The sequence below is a fragment of the Muntiacus reevesi genome, chromosome X (assembly GCF_963930625.1).
Source record: "Muntiacus reevesi chromosome X, mMunRee1.1, whole genome shotgun sequence".
In the NCBI taxonomy this organism is placed as follows: Eukaryota; Metazoa; Chordata; class Mammalia; order Artiodactyla; family Cervidae; genus Muntiacus; species Muntiacus reevesi.
Genome location: NC_089271.1, coordinates 8,590,704 through 8,604,262, shown reverse-complemented (window position 1 = coordinate 8,604,262; position 13,559 = coordinate 8,590,704). Strand labels below are relative to the sequence as shown.

General features: G+C 40.6%; 1 protein-coding gene across 4 annotated transcripts in view; it reads left to right on the top strand.

Annotated features, from left to right (window-relative positions):
- The window catches only part of MID1 (midline 1), a 391,822-nt gene that overhangs the window by 306,934 nt on the left and 71,329 nt on the right, over nucleotides 1–13,559 (top strand). For all 4 annotated transcript variants that reach the window (XM_065915785.1, XM_065915786.1, XM_065915783.1 and 1 more), the window contains exon 3: nucleotides 3,979–4,074. In XM_065915785.1, coding sequence (XP_065771857.1) covers nucleotides 3,979–4,074 — 96 coding nt within the window. The remainder of the gene's footprint in view (nucleotides 1–3,978; nucleotides 4,075–13,559) is intronic.

The window sequence follows — 13,559 nt, the reverse complement described above, 5'->3', positions numbered from 1 at the left end:
TACATGATGGATCCTTAATAAAGGGAGGGGAAAGCAAGCAGATGTTTGTAAAGTCTAAATGTGTTAGATTGCATTTACTTGGAGCTCTTGCTGACTAGCTTTCAAAGTCTTACCTATGACAATTGAACTTTAAACAGTTTCATGATGCATTTCCTGAGAAATTTCCTGCTCTGAAGGGTCAGCCAAAAAGAAAAGCAAAAGGATTCCCTAAGATGAACGTACAAAAATAAGTGGACAGATGTACCATAAAGTTGTCATGTCCACGTGAAAGACACTGAATAATGGAAGGCCTCGAAATGATTCTCTAGTCTCAGACCATAAAGTAGTTGCAGTTTGTTTTAATTCAAACAGTAGAAAAACAGTTGGATTTTGTGGTGCTGGCGGTAAAGAGCTTTGAAAGCAAGTTTTTTTTTTTTTTTTTTATACAAACATGAGATCATTAAGTTGCACATAAATCACTCTGTCTGGTGCATTCTCTGACTTCTTGTGGTATCCCATCCTTCAGGGGAGAAACAGTTCTTCTTCCTTAAAATATGTATACTTGAGATGCTTTGAGTGTCTCAAAGCTGACATGGAAGATTTCCTGTTGGTCTTCCCATCCAGATGAAATAATTCCCAAAACCTCCCCCTGAACTCTGAACACATGAGAATTACAGACAAAATATTTTAATGCATTTTAAAGAATAATAACCAAGCTTAAACATAAGTGGGAAGTCTCCAAGGACCAGAAATGAAAGGACATGCAGAAATGAGAGGGGGGTGGTGAGGGGCCAGTGGGGACCTGAGGGTAAACCTGGTGGGGTGTGTCCCACACATGGCAGAAGGCTTAGATGCCCCATGCACCTGGAGGGCAGGACTCCCCATGTACACACCAGACTCAAATGGTACCTTGCACCTTCTCTAGGATTGGAGCCAGGCAGGATTCTCATGGAAGGAAGCAGAGGCACTGAGTCAAACCAGGACTTGTGCCTCTGTGGCACATGGGTGTCTTGTGGGAACGCCTTCTCTGGGAAAGCAACCTCAAGCCCTAAACCTCAGCTGCCTGTGTGGTGCCAATCCCCAGTTCACAGCACAGGGGATGAAGTTCACGTCAGATGAGCTGTCAGGCAAAAATTACAAGACCTAAGATGAAACCCATTTCTCTTGAAATGTTATGCAAATACAGGAAAATGTGAAATTGCCTTTTCTCAGAAGAGCTTAAGTATAAGTATATTCAGTTCTCTGGAAGTTGTAGAGGAGACGGTTGCATCCAGGAACAGGAACAGAAAGTAATTCAACAAGAAAAGGGAGATGTTATAAAGAACAAACTGGAAATGAAGAATGTGGCCAGTGAAATTGAAACAAAGTTAGACAATAGGAAAAACACTGGTGAATAGGCATAACTTGTTTAAGAATGACCAGAGAGATTTCTGCTTTGAGATTATGCGTTTTAAGCATTCAATAAAAGTGATCCTTTTCCTGACTATACCTTTCTAAATCTCAAATGTAGGAAAGTAAAAAGAGTAAACATCCTCAGAAATAAGTTTCCCAGTATAATGAACTGTTATCACCTTTATGAAATTGTTGATTTTCAAAATCTCCCTCATACTCTTTCCAGATCCTTTTACTCAGATGGCATTGCAAAACTTAGATCTACCATCAGATTGCCTTTCTGTACCTGCACCATGTCTATGGAATTGGTTATATGTTAAAAACACACTTGCCCTAACCCTTTGCCCTCTCATGCCTCCCTGAGCTTGTTGTATGAGACCGTGCTGTTCCCCACCAATGGGAACTTCTGTGCTCATCTCCACCTGCATTCTCTCTCCCCAAGAAACTCCCACTCATGTTCACCATCCTCCCAGCCTCCGAGAAAAAAGTGTCGTCTTGGAAACCTGAGGCAGCCCGACTCTTCCCATTCTCTTGTTTACAGCATCTCTATCCCAGTGCTGTGCTCATTTCTTTGCACATAGGGAGTAGATCTTTTAAGTTTTCTCTCTCATGATCTGGCATGTGGTAGAAGCTTCATTAATACGCATGTCAATGGGCAAAATGGTACAAATAAAGAGCATAAAGAATCAGAAGCCATGGAGAACTCTTAAGGAGTCTTACCCAGAACAGAGTGTTACTGTGGTTGAAAATAAGGTTAATAGTCATTGTAGGGAATTTTAAATTTGATATTCTACAGACTTGTGGTTGCCAAGGTTGGGGTGGTGGTAGGGTGGATTGGGAGTTTGGAATTCAGTTCAGTCGCTCAGTCATGTCCAACTCTTTGTGACCCCATAGACTGCAGCATGCCAGGCTTCCCTGTCCATCACCAACTCCTGGAGCTTGCTCAAACTCATGTCCATCAACTTGGTGATGCCATCCACCATCTCATCCTCTGTCGTCCCCTTCTCCTCCCGCCTTCAATCTTTCCCAGCATCAGGGTCTTTTCCAATGAATCAATTCTTTCCCTCAGGTGGCCAAAGTATTGGAGCTTCTTTTCAGTATCAGTCCTTCCAATGAATATTCAGGGCTGATTTCCTTTAAGATTGACTGGTTTGATCTCCTTGCTATCCAGGGGACTCTCAAGAGTCTTCTCCAACACCACAGTTCAAAAGCATCAATTCTTTGGCACTCAGCTTTCTTTATAGTCCAACTCTCACATCCATACATGACTACTGGAAAACCCATAGCTTTGAGTAGACGGACCTTTGTTGGCAAAGTAATGTCTCTGCTCTTTACCATGCTGTCTACGTTTATCATAGCTTTTCTTCCAAGGAGCAAGTGCCTTTTAATTTCATGACTGCAGTCACCACCTGCAGATACTTTGGAGTCCAAGAAAATAAAGTCTGTCACTGTTTCTATTGTTTCCCCATCTATTTGCTATGAAGTTTGGGATTAGCAAATGCAAACTATTATATATAGGATGAATAAATAACATGGTCCTACTGTATAGCACAGGGAACTATATGTAATATCCTGTGATAAACCATAATGGAAAAGAATATGAAAAAGAATGTGTGTGTATATGTATATATATATAACTGAACCTCCTATACAGCAGAAATTAACACAACATTCTAAATCAATTATACTTCAATAAAATAAATTGTAAAAAATATGGATATTCTAAAGGAATAGGGCATAATTCTAGATTCTTAAGGAGGATATGTGCTAGGTCACTTCAGTTGTGTCTGACTCTTTGCAACCCTATGGACTGTAGCCCTCCAGACTCCTCTGTCCATGGAATTCTCCAGGCTTGAATACTGGAGTAGCTACCCATGCCCTCCTCCAGGGGATCTTCCCGACCCAGAGATGGAACCCACATCTCTTAAGTCTCCTGCATTGTCAGGCAGGATGTTTACCATTAGTGCCACCTGGGAAGTTCATAAGGAGGATAGTGATATGAAAAATGTAACATTCAAGGAAATTTGATTTGGCATTGATAGGCTGATAGGCATAGAATAGAAGCATGTACAGTGAAATGTACTGTGAGTGAATAAACATGTATCATGAGCACTTCTTCTAAATGCCTATAAATGACCATAATGTCAGCAATAGCTGGACAGTTCAGACCTTTCTTCAGGGGATTGACATCAGCCTGCCCATAAGATGGTAAATTCTAAAAATCCAACAGTGGTTGATTTGATATGGGAGTGTATTCCTTCTGTTACTGCCATTTCTGATTCAGATAAGGAATTAGAAATCCAATTACCTCTTCTCTCCCTGGTGCACAACCAGGATATAACCTATGACTAATTAATCAGTGAAATATGCCCAAGTTCGTGCACAAAGCAGGCACAAAAAGAGTAAGAGGTGAACATTTTTAAAACAATCTTTTACATGTGATTTTTCAAAATCTAGTATAAATCTACAAGAACTTGAAACTATATAGATTTCATTGAGATTTCTTTTAAAATGCATCCATTTTCCCGAGTATAAGTAATTTTATGTATACTAAAGTATTAAAAGTGTGCAGAATAATATTTTCCTCTCTCTCTTTTTTCTGAACAGCAAAACTTGGAGAGTAACCTCACCAACCTTATTAAGAGGAACACGGAACTGGAGACGCTTTTGGCTAAACTCATCCAAACATGTCAACATGTTGAGGTGAGTTTCTCTATGTGCTATTTTTCATATGAAAACTGCTTGATCATGGTTTTTGTACCCTCACCCTTTATATTTTTCTGATGGGAATCTTCTTAAGATTAGTTTTTGCAGAAGCCAGATGTCTAAGATGGATGAAATAAGAAGGAACTAGAACACTTGAGAATCTCTCCACATCCACTGCTTTGCTCTGCCCCCACTCCTATCATAGCTTTCCCTAATCCAGCTTACCTTAGCATTCCTAAACTTGTAGATTTGAATCACCCCTCCAAAGAACAGCCCCCCCCCCACCAAAAGCACTATTGAAAAGGTGTTGTATTAGTTTCCGATGTCAGCTGTAACAAATTACTGCACACTTGGGTGGCAGAAAACAGACACTGATTTTCTTGCTATTCCTAGAGGTCAGAAGTCCAACATCAAGCTGTTGGCAAGGCCTTGCTCATTCTGAAGGCTCTTGGGGAGCCTCTTTTATGCCTCTTCCCACCTCCTAGTGTTTGCAGCCCAGTCCTTGGTGTCCATTGGCTGCTAGATCCATCACTCTAATTTTGGCCTCTGTCACCACATGGCCTTGTCCCTGTGTGTCTCTGAGTCTGTATCCAATTCCCCTTCTTAAAAGGATGCCTGTCATTGGATTAGGCTCCACCCTACTTGAATATGTGTGTGTGCTCAGTCGCATCAGATTCTTTGCAACCCCATGGACTGTAGCCCACCAGGCTCCTCTGTCCATAGGATTTCCCAGGCAAGAATACTGGAGTGGGTTTCCATGCCCTCCTCCAGGGGATCTTCCCTATCCAGGGATCGAACCAGTGTCTCTTAAGTCTCCTGCACTGGCAGGTAGATTCTTTGGCACTGCACCAACTGGGAAGCCCACTTCAGTATGAACTCACTGTAACTTGATTCCATCTGCAAAGACCCCATTTCCAAATAAGGTCATATTTACAGGTACTAGGGATTAGGTCTTAGACACACTTTTTTTTGGGGGGGGGTGGTGGGATACAATACAGTTCAACTCACTACAGGTGTAATAAATACATCTTAGTTGACAAATATGTTTCCATGAAGTTCACCGTAACTGCAGCATGTTGGGATTTAGTCAAGAGCATGCAGGCAGCACTAAAACCAAGGGCTAGTTGCAGAACACAGGTCTTTGACTGCTTTTGGCAGGAATCTTTCCAGGGAGCATACGGAGCCTTGTTGATTAAATAGCACTGTAAATAATGATGAACAAGCATGATGTTCTCATTATTATAGGGTGAAATGAATATGTATTATAGAATTAGATGGATGAACAAAAAATGATCCGTGTGCTGTATTTTCTTTTTATGATGTGACAGCATTTGATGTTTAGGAAGGACCAGAAGAAAGAATTATTTCTTGTCAGTTTAAGAAAAAAAAATGGAAAAAAATTACCTGTCTTTTATGGTGAAATCTTACAAATGCTTTATGGATTGAGTGGTTATTTCATTCCATTTCAGCTAGATACTTCTTAAAGCATTAGTGTCTGGTTTCTATTATGGCCTTTAGCAATTTCAGAAGAACTGTTGCTCCTAATGCAACATTAGTGTGGCTTGAACTTACAAAACACTATTTGTCCTAACATGAAAAATTATATTTTGTAATGTTCGGTAATTTCAACCGATAGATAGATGTGTCATTCAAGAAATTTACAAGCAGAGTCTATTTTTAATTCAAAAGATTAGGTATTTAGTTGACATACAGGCTTTTAAAATGAAACTATTACTGAATTGATTGTAGCAGACTTTCAAATAGACAGATAGATGCCATGAGAAATTATTCTAGACAAAGAGTAAAGAATATACTCCATTTGCTGTTATTTCTTTATCAACCGTGTGGAATGGAATGAAATGTGTGTGGGTGAATAAATTTGGTATTTAGGAAATTTCTAGATAAAAATCAGGGGAAATTAATTATAAATCGATAAATAATAATGCCAACAGTACCTATTTTTATGTGTTTCTTTATTCAGTTATTCACATTTTTAAGGCAAATGTTTTAAAAATGGAGCATCAAAATCTCACATCAGTTCAGTTCAGTCACTCAGTCATGTCCAACTCTTTGCGACCCCATGAACCGCAGCACACCAGGCCTCCCTGTCCATCACCAACTCCCAGAGTCTACCCAAACCCATGTCCACTAAGTCTGTGATGCCATCCAACCATCTCATCCTCTGTCGTCCCCTTCTCCTCCTGCCCTCAATCTTTCCCAGCATCAGGGTCTTTTCAAATGAGTCAGCTCTTTGCATCAGGTGGCCAAAGTATTGGAGTTTCAGCTTCAACATCAGTCCTTCCAATGAACACCCAGGACTGATCTTCTTTAGGGTGGACTGGTTGGATCACCTTGCAGTCCAAGGGACTCTCAAGAGTCTTCTCCAACACCACAGTTCAAAAGCATCCATCCTTTGGTGCTCAGCTTTCTTTATAGTCCAATTCTCACATTCATACATGACTACTGGAAAAACCATAGCTTTGACTAGATGGATCTTTGTTGACAAAGTAATATCTCTGCTTTTTAATATGCTGTCTAGGTTGGCCATAACTTTCCTTTCAAGGAGTAAGCGTCTTTTAATGCCATTGCTGCAGTCGCCATCTGCAGTGATTTTGGCCCAAACAAACAAAGTCAGTCACTGTTCCCACTGTTTCCCCATATACTTGCCATGAAGTGATGGGACCGGATGCCATGATCTTAGCTTTCTGAATGTTGAGCTTTGAGCCAACTTTTTCACTCTCCTCTTTCAGTTTCATCACGAGGCTCTTTAGTTCTTCTTCACTTTCTACCATAAGGGTGGTGTCATCTGCATATCTGAGGTTATTGATGTTTCTCCCAGCAATCTTGATTCCAGCTTGTGCTTCTTCCAGACCAGCGTTTCTCGTGATGTACTCTGCATATAAGTTAAATAAGCAGGGTGACTATATACAGCCTTGATGTACTCCTTTTCCTATTTGGAAGCAGTCTGTTGTTCCATGTCCAGTTCTAACTGTTGCTTCCTAACCTGCATACAGGTTTCTCAAGAGGCAGGTCAGGTGGTCTGGTATTCCCATCTCTTTAAGAATTTTCCACAGTTTATTGTGATCCACACAGTCGAAGGCTTTGGCATAGTCAATAAAGCAGAAATAGATGTTTTTCTGGAACTCTCTTGCTTTTTCAATGATCCAGCAGATGTTGGCAATTTGATCTCTGGTTCCTCTGCCTTTTCTAAAACCAGCTTGAACATCTGGAAGTTCACGGTTCACTTATTGCTGAAGCCTGGCTTGGAGAATTTTGAGTGTTATTTTACTAGCATGTGAGATGAGTGCAATTGTGCAGTAGTTTGAGCGTTCTTTAATCAAATGAATCTGCCTTGAAATTTATTTAATCTTTGGTAAAGGAACAAGCGTAATGATAAAGCTGGCTTTATCAGAAACTGATTCATACAAATTTGGAGGTTGGGGGTAGTTGGGAAAAAGAGTGCTAGAATAAGACAGCTAAATTCAATGCAGAACTGGTTAGTGACTGAAAGTGAAAGTGAAGTTGCTCAGTCATGTTCTGACTCTTTGCGACCCCGTGGACTGTAGCCCACCAGGGTCCTTGGTCCATGGGGATTCTCCAGACAAGAATACTGGGTGGGTTGTCATTTTCTCCTCCAGGGGATCTTCTTGTGACCTAAGGGGCAATAAATCATTATTTTGAGCTAAATACCTTGCATCCCATCAGTTTCCTCTAAGTTAACATTAAACTTAGCAGAGACGAAGCCCTCCTCAATAGTCAATAGAAAATCAAGCTCTTTTACATCCCAACGAGAGAGTCAGATAACCCTTCCTTCAGCTGGCTCAATGGAGTGGAATCTAGTATGTCATCCAAAGGAATCAGTCTTCTTTTTGCCTTCTTTCTTTTTTTTGCCTTTTTTTTTTATTTATTTTTCAGTGGGTTTTGTCATACATTGATGTGAATCAGCCATAGAGTTACACGAATTCCCCATCCCGGTCTCCCATCCCACCTCCCTCTCCACCCGATTCCTCTGGATCTTCCCAGCCCAACAGGTCCGAGCACTTGACTCATGCCTCCCACCTGGGCTGGTGGTCTGTTTCACCACAGATAATATACATGCTGTTCTTTCGAAACATCCCACCCTCCCCTTCTCCCACAGAGTTCAAAAGTCTGTTCTGTACTTCTGCGTCTGTTCTTCTGCCCTGCATATAGGGCCATTGTTACCATCTTTCTAAATTCCGTATATATGTGTTAGTATACTGTAATGTTCTTTATCTTTCTGGCTCACCTCACTCTGTATAATGGGCTCCAGTTTCATCCATCTCATTAGAACTGATTCAAATGAATTCTTTTTAACGGCTGAGTAATATTCCATGGTGTATATGTACCACAGCTTCCTTATCCATTCATCTGCTGATGGGCATCTAGGTTGCTTCCATGTCCTGGCTATTATAAACAGTGCTGAATCCAGATCTGAAAGAGACACGTGCCTTATTTCTAAGATGTAGATAATTCAGCTTAACCTGAGTTTCTGCTCTTTGGATTCTGGACTCTGTTGATCTGTTGGCGGTATTCGCTAAACATGTATTTCTGGGTAAGTGTGTCTGTCAAGTTTTGCCTGCACTCAGTTACTTGGGCTTGTTAAATGGTCACACTGCTTCATTCCATGAGTGCTTGTGGATCCTCCTCTGTGTGTGTGTTTCCCTGTGCTGGGTGGAAACGACCCTGCCTACACAGAGCTCACTATCTCAACTAAGATGAAAGAGCAATAATACACAATGGGAAAATAAGTTCCCATAAGAGGATTCTGTGTGTGTCTGCTTAGTCGCTCAGCTGAGTCCTACTGTTTGCGACCCCATGGACTGTAGCCCATTAGGCTCCTCTTTCCATGGGATTGTGCAGGCAAGAATACTGGAACGTGTTTTCATTCCCTTCTCCAGGGGATCTTCCCGACCCAGGAATGGAACCAGGGTCTCCTGCATTGCAGGCAGATTCTTTACTGCCTGAGCTGCGAGGAAAGCCCATAAGAGAGTTAGGGATGATATACTTTGGAATTGCAGAGAAGAAATTTCTTCTCTCTGGGAACTGGATCAGTTAGTACAGTGTCTGAGCCTGCTTTCAAGGGTATGTAACATTCAGACATATGAAGAGATGGGAGAGGCTCTACTTTCAGGGCAAACTAAGGCATGGAGATGGAAAAATGAAGAGTGTATGTACACACAGTCAGTAGTTCATTCTATAGGAATGCAAGTGTGTGAGACTGGATAAGGAGGAACTGATTTTGGAGAGATAAGGGGTCAGTGAGCTTTAATATTGCATCTGAGTTTGAACTTGATTTGGTTTTGAAGGTTTAGTGAGGGCTCGAGGAACACTGTGTCAATTCCACAGTTAACATCAGCATCCCTAGCTCTTTTCAGGAAATGATGTTTTTGGGTTGTTGGGGAACTAGGATGGATATCTTGATGCAAAATGACCACACATCCAAGGGGAAATGTCCCAGTACTAGTAAACTCCAAAAAAGGTGGTGGGATTGGTTAGGCACCAGCCAGCATGACAGTCTTTTTTAAATCAGTTTAGTGGAAAAGAATTTCCTAGTTCACAACCTAGGTTCCTAGACTGTATTTCTTCCTTTTCCTCTTTCTGAAGATATCCTTGTGTTTGGGTCTGAGCATTCCACGGGAAAATAATCCCCCTGCCAGCTGGAGCTAAAAACACTCAAAAGCACAGAGGCAAATCCCAATTGTTGTAAATTAAATCAATGAATTCACACCAAATCCTGAGGAAATGCCACATCCTTATAAGTCCACACCTCCTTCCTGGGATTCACTTCTGCTGTTCTTTAGCATGAAAAGAGTTGAAGGTCTCCCACCCCCATCCTCATTGTTTTCACAGCTTTTTTAATGAGGGCAAGCAAATGAAATGGCTTTTTGACTGTAAACACCAAATCTTTTGAAAACTAGAGATATGAGGCCAAGACAGCTTAGGACTCAAGAGAAGGAGGCATTGAAAAGGCAACATCAGGTAGATTCCCAAAAAATGTTTGTGTAATTGGGTCGAATTCCAAAAATTAGTGGGTTTTAGCTACTCAGTTTTGTTTTCTGCAGGAGAAGAATGCAGTCAAAAATTGCCTTGGGATGAGTTTGGAATTAGTTATGGGATGTAGAACAAGTTCATAAAAAGTGGTCAAAATTTGAGTCAGCTACAGAAATTCACAGTTCTAGGTCAAACAGGGACTTTTGTTCTTCATCAACTCATCTGCCTCCCCATTTTCTTTTAAAAATCAGAGGGCATAGTTTATTAGCTAGGCAAATGCTTAGAATCACTGATGGATATCATATTCTCCACACATTCTGAGAATCAAGTTCTTTCACAGGAAATATAATACCTGGACATGCAGTGGATATGCACTTTGGGGAATTGTAGGTAACCAATGACTAAATCCACAGTAAGGTGGTAGAGAAAAGCTACGAAATGTTGACTAGTTGCCATAGTAGTTTGGAGAAGATACAGGTTCAGCTGACTCCACTGTCCTTGCCCAAGTTCATCCTAGCAGGCAATTCTCTAAAACTAGCATCACATCAAAGGCCTAGCTTTAGCTCCTTTGGCTTATGTTGCCTTGTTTATAATCACTTTTTGTGTCCTTTTGCCATTGGTTTTCACCCTAAGTCTTTAAACTTTTTTTTTCTTTGCTCTCAATGGAAAGTTTGCTGTCTTACTGGCTTTCGAGTAAAGATTTTTCCAATGCTAGGTGACATGTGAAGTGACAGATTTCATGTGCATAAGTTAAGTGCCATGTATTATGTGACTTTTGCTTAGATGTTGAGCTCTGGAAATTGAAAGGGAAGAGGATAGCTTAAGGAATGGTAATAAAATGATTTGGGAAAACAGATGGGGTTCTGTAAAAGAACTTTCCAGCTAGTCACCAAGCCCTAAAAGCATTTAAATGTAAACAATGGAAAAAAGTGAAAAAATGGCTAGGTTAAAAAGGAAGATGAACCTTTATGTTTAAATTAATTTTACTGTGTAGTTTTATGTCAAAGCATTAGCTCTCTATGGAAGCCTTGGCGGTTTATTCACCTGGAGCCCCTGAATGAAGACCAGCATCTGGACACCAAACATGGTGTTTGTATCTTGTGGACAGGTGTCTGATTTTGGATGACTTGTATCCTGCTAGGGGCCAACTTAAATGTCCAAAGATGTAATCCATTGTCACTTGCAGATAAGGGTTTGATTCCCATTCACATGAGCCCTTGTGAGAATGTTCTCAAGGTATATTTAGAATCGGACTCTGGAACCACATCAGGCAGTCGACAGTCATTCTTGGCTGTTTGTGTAAATAGCTATGGAATAAGGATAACATGATAGTGCAGCTATGGTGGCATTCAGAAACTGGATTGTGACAAGCCACTAAGCTAAAGCTGCTGCTGCTGCTAAGTCGCTTCGGTCGTGTCCAACTCTGTGCGACCCTGTAGATGGCAGCCCACCAGGCTCCCCCGTCCCTGGGAGTCTCCAGGCAAGAACACTGGAGTGGGTTGCCATTTCCTTCTCCAATGCATGAAAGTGAAAAGTGAAAGTGAAGTCGCTCAGTCGTGTCTGACTCTTCGCGACTCCATGGACTGCAGCCCACCAGGCTCCTCCGTCCATGGCATTTTCCAGACCAGAGTACTGGAGCGGGGTGCCATTTCATTCTCCAACTAAGCTAAAGATTAATCTCTTAAGTTCAAGTCTTAGTATTCTCAGAACAAAGGAGAAAAGGAACTCTTGGACTGCACAGAACTTCATCTTCTCTGGAGAATATTCTTTTGTTTTTTAAAGTATTGTTGATTTACAATATTGTGTTAATCACGGCTGTACAGCAGAGTGATTCAGTTACACACACACACACATACACACATTCTTTTTTATATATTCTTTTCCATTATGGTTTATCATAGAATACTGAATACAGTTCTCTGTGCTATATAGTAGGACCTTGTTTATTCATCCTATATATAAAAGCTCACATCTGCTAACCCCAACCTCCCACTGTACCTTTCCGCCCAACCCCCTCCCCCTTGGCAACCACCAGTCTGTTCTCTATGTGCCTGATTCTGTTTCTGTTTCATAGGTGGATTCATTTGTGTCATATTTTAGATAAGTGATATCATATGGTATTTGTCATTCTCTGTCTGGCTTACTTCCCTTAGTATGATAGCTCTAGTTGCATTTATGCTGCTTCAAATGGCATTTCACTCTTTTTATGGCTGAGAGGTATTCCATTGTATCTATGGATCACAGCTTGTTTATTCACTCATCTGTCGAAGGATATTTAGGTTGTTTCCGTGTCTTGGCTATTGTCAATACTGCTGCCATGAACATAGGGAGGGGTGCATGTATCTTTTTGAATTACAGTTTTGTCCAAGTGTATGCCAAGGAGTTGGATTTCTGGATCATATGATAATTCTACTTTTAGGTTTCTGAGGAACCTCCATACTTACACCAATTTATATTCCTACCAATAGCATAAGAGGGTTCCCTTTTCTCCACATCCTCTCCATAATTGGTTATTGAAGACTTTTTAATGATGACTCTTCTGACCTGTGGCTGGATGGCATCACCAACTCAATGGGTATGAGTTTGAGTAAACTCTGGGAGTTGATGATGGACAAGGAGGCCTGGCGTGCTGCGATTCATGGGTTTCCAAAGAATCGGACATGACTGAGCAACTGAACTGAGCTGAACTGACCTGTGTGAGGTGGTTCCTTGTTGTTTTGACTTTCATTTCTCTAATAACTAGCAGTGTTGAGCATCTTTTCATGTGCCTATTCACCATCTGTATGTCTTTTTTGGAAAAATGTCTATTTAGATCTTCTGCCCATTTTTGGATAGGGTTGATTGGTTTTTGTTGCAGAGTTATACAAACAGTTTGTATATTTTGGAAAGTAAGCTGACAGTTTTATATCATTTGCAAATTTTTTCCTTCATTCTGTTGGATATCTTTTCTTTTCTTTTTTGTTTTTTTATAGTTTCCTTTGCTGTGCAAAAGCTTGTCGGTTTGATTATATTTTTTTTTAATTTATAATGCCTTAGGAAACTGACCTAATGGAACATTGGTACAATTTATGTCAGAGAATGTTTTGCCTATGTTCTCTTCTAAGAGTTTTATCTTATCTTTAGGTCTTTAAGGTAATTTGACTTTATTTTTGTGTATGGTAAGAGGATGTGTTCTAACTTCATTGATTTACATGTCACTGTCCAATTTTCCCAACACCACTTGCTAAAAAGACTGTCTTTTTCCCATTGTATATTCTTGCCTCCTTTGCAGAAGATTGACTGTAGGTATGTGGGTTTATTTCTGGGCCCTCTATTCTGTTCCATTGATCCATATGTCTGTTTTTGTGCCAGTACCATGCTATTTTGATTACTGTAGCTTTGTAGTATTGTCTGAAGTCTGGGAAAGTTTTGCTTCCTGCTTTGTTCTTTTTCTTCAGGATTGCTTTAGCAATTCTGGGTCTTTTATGGTT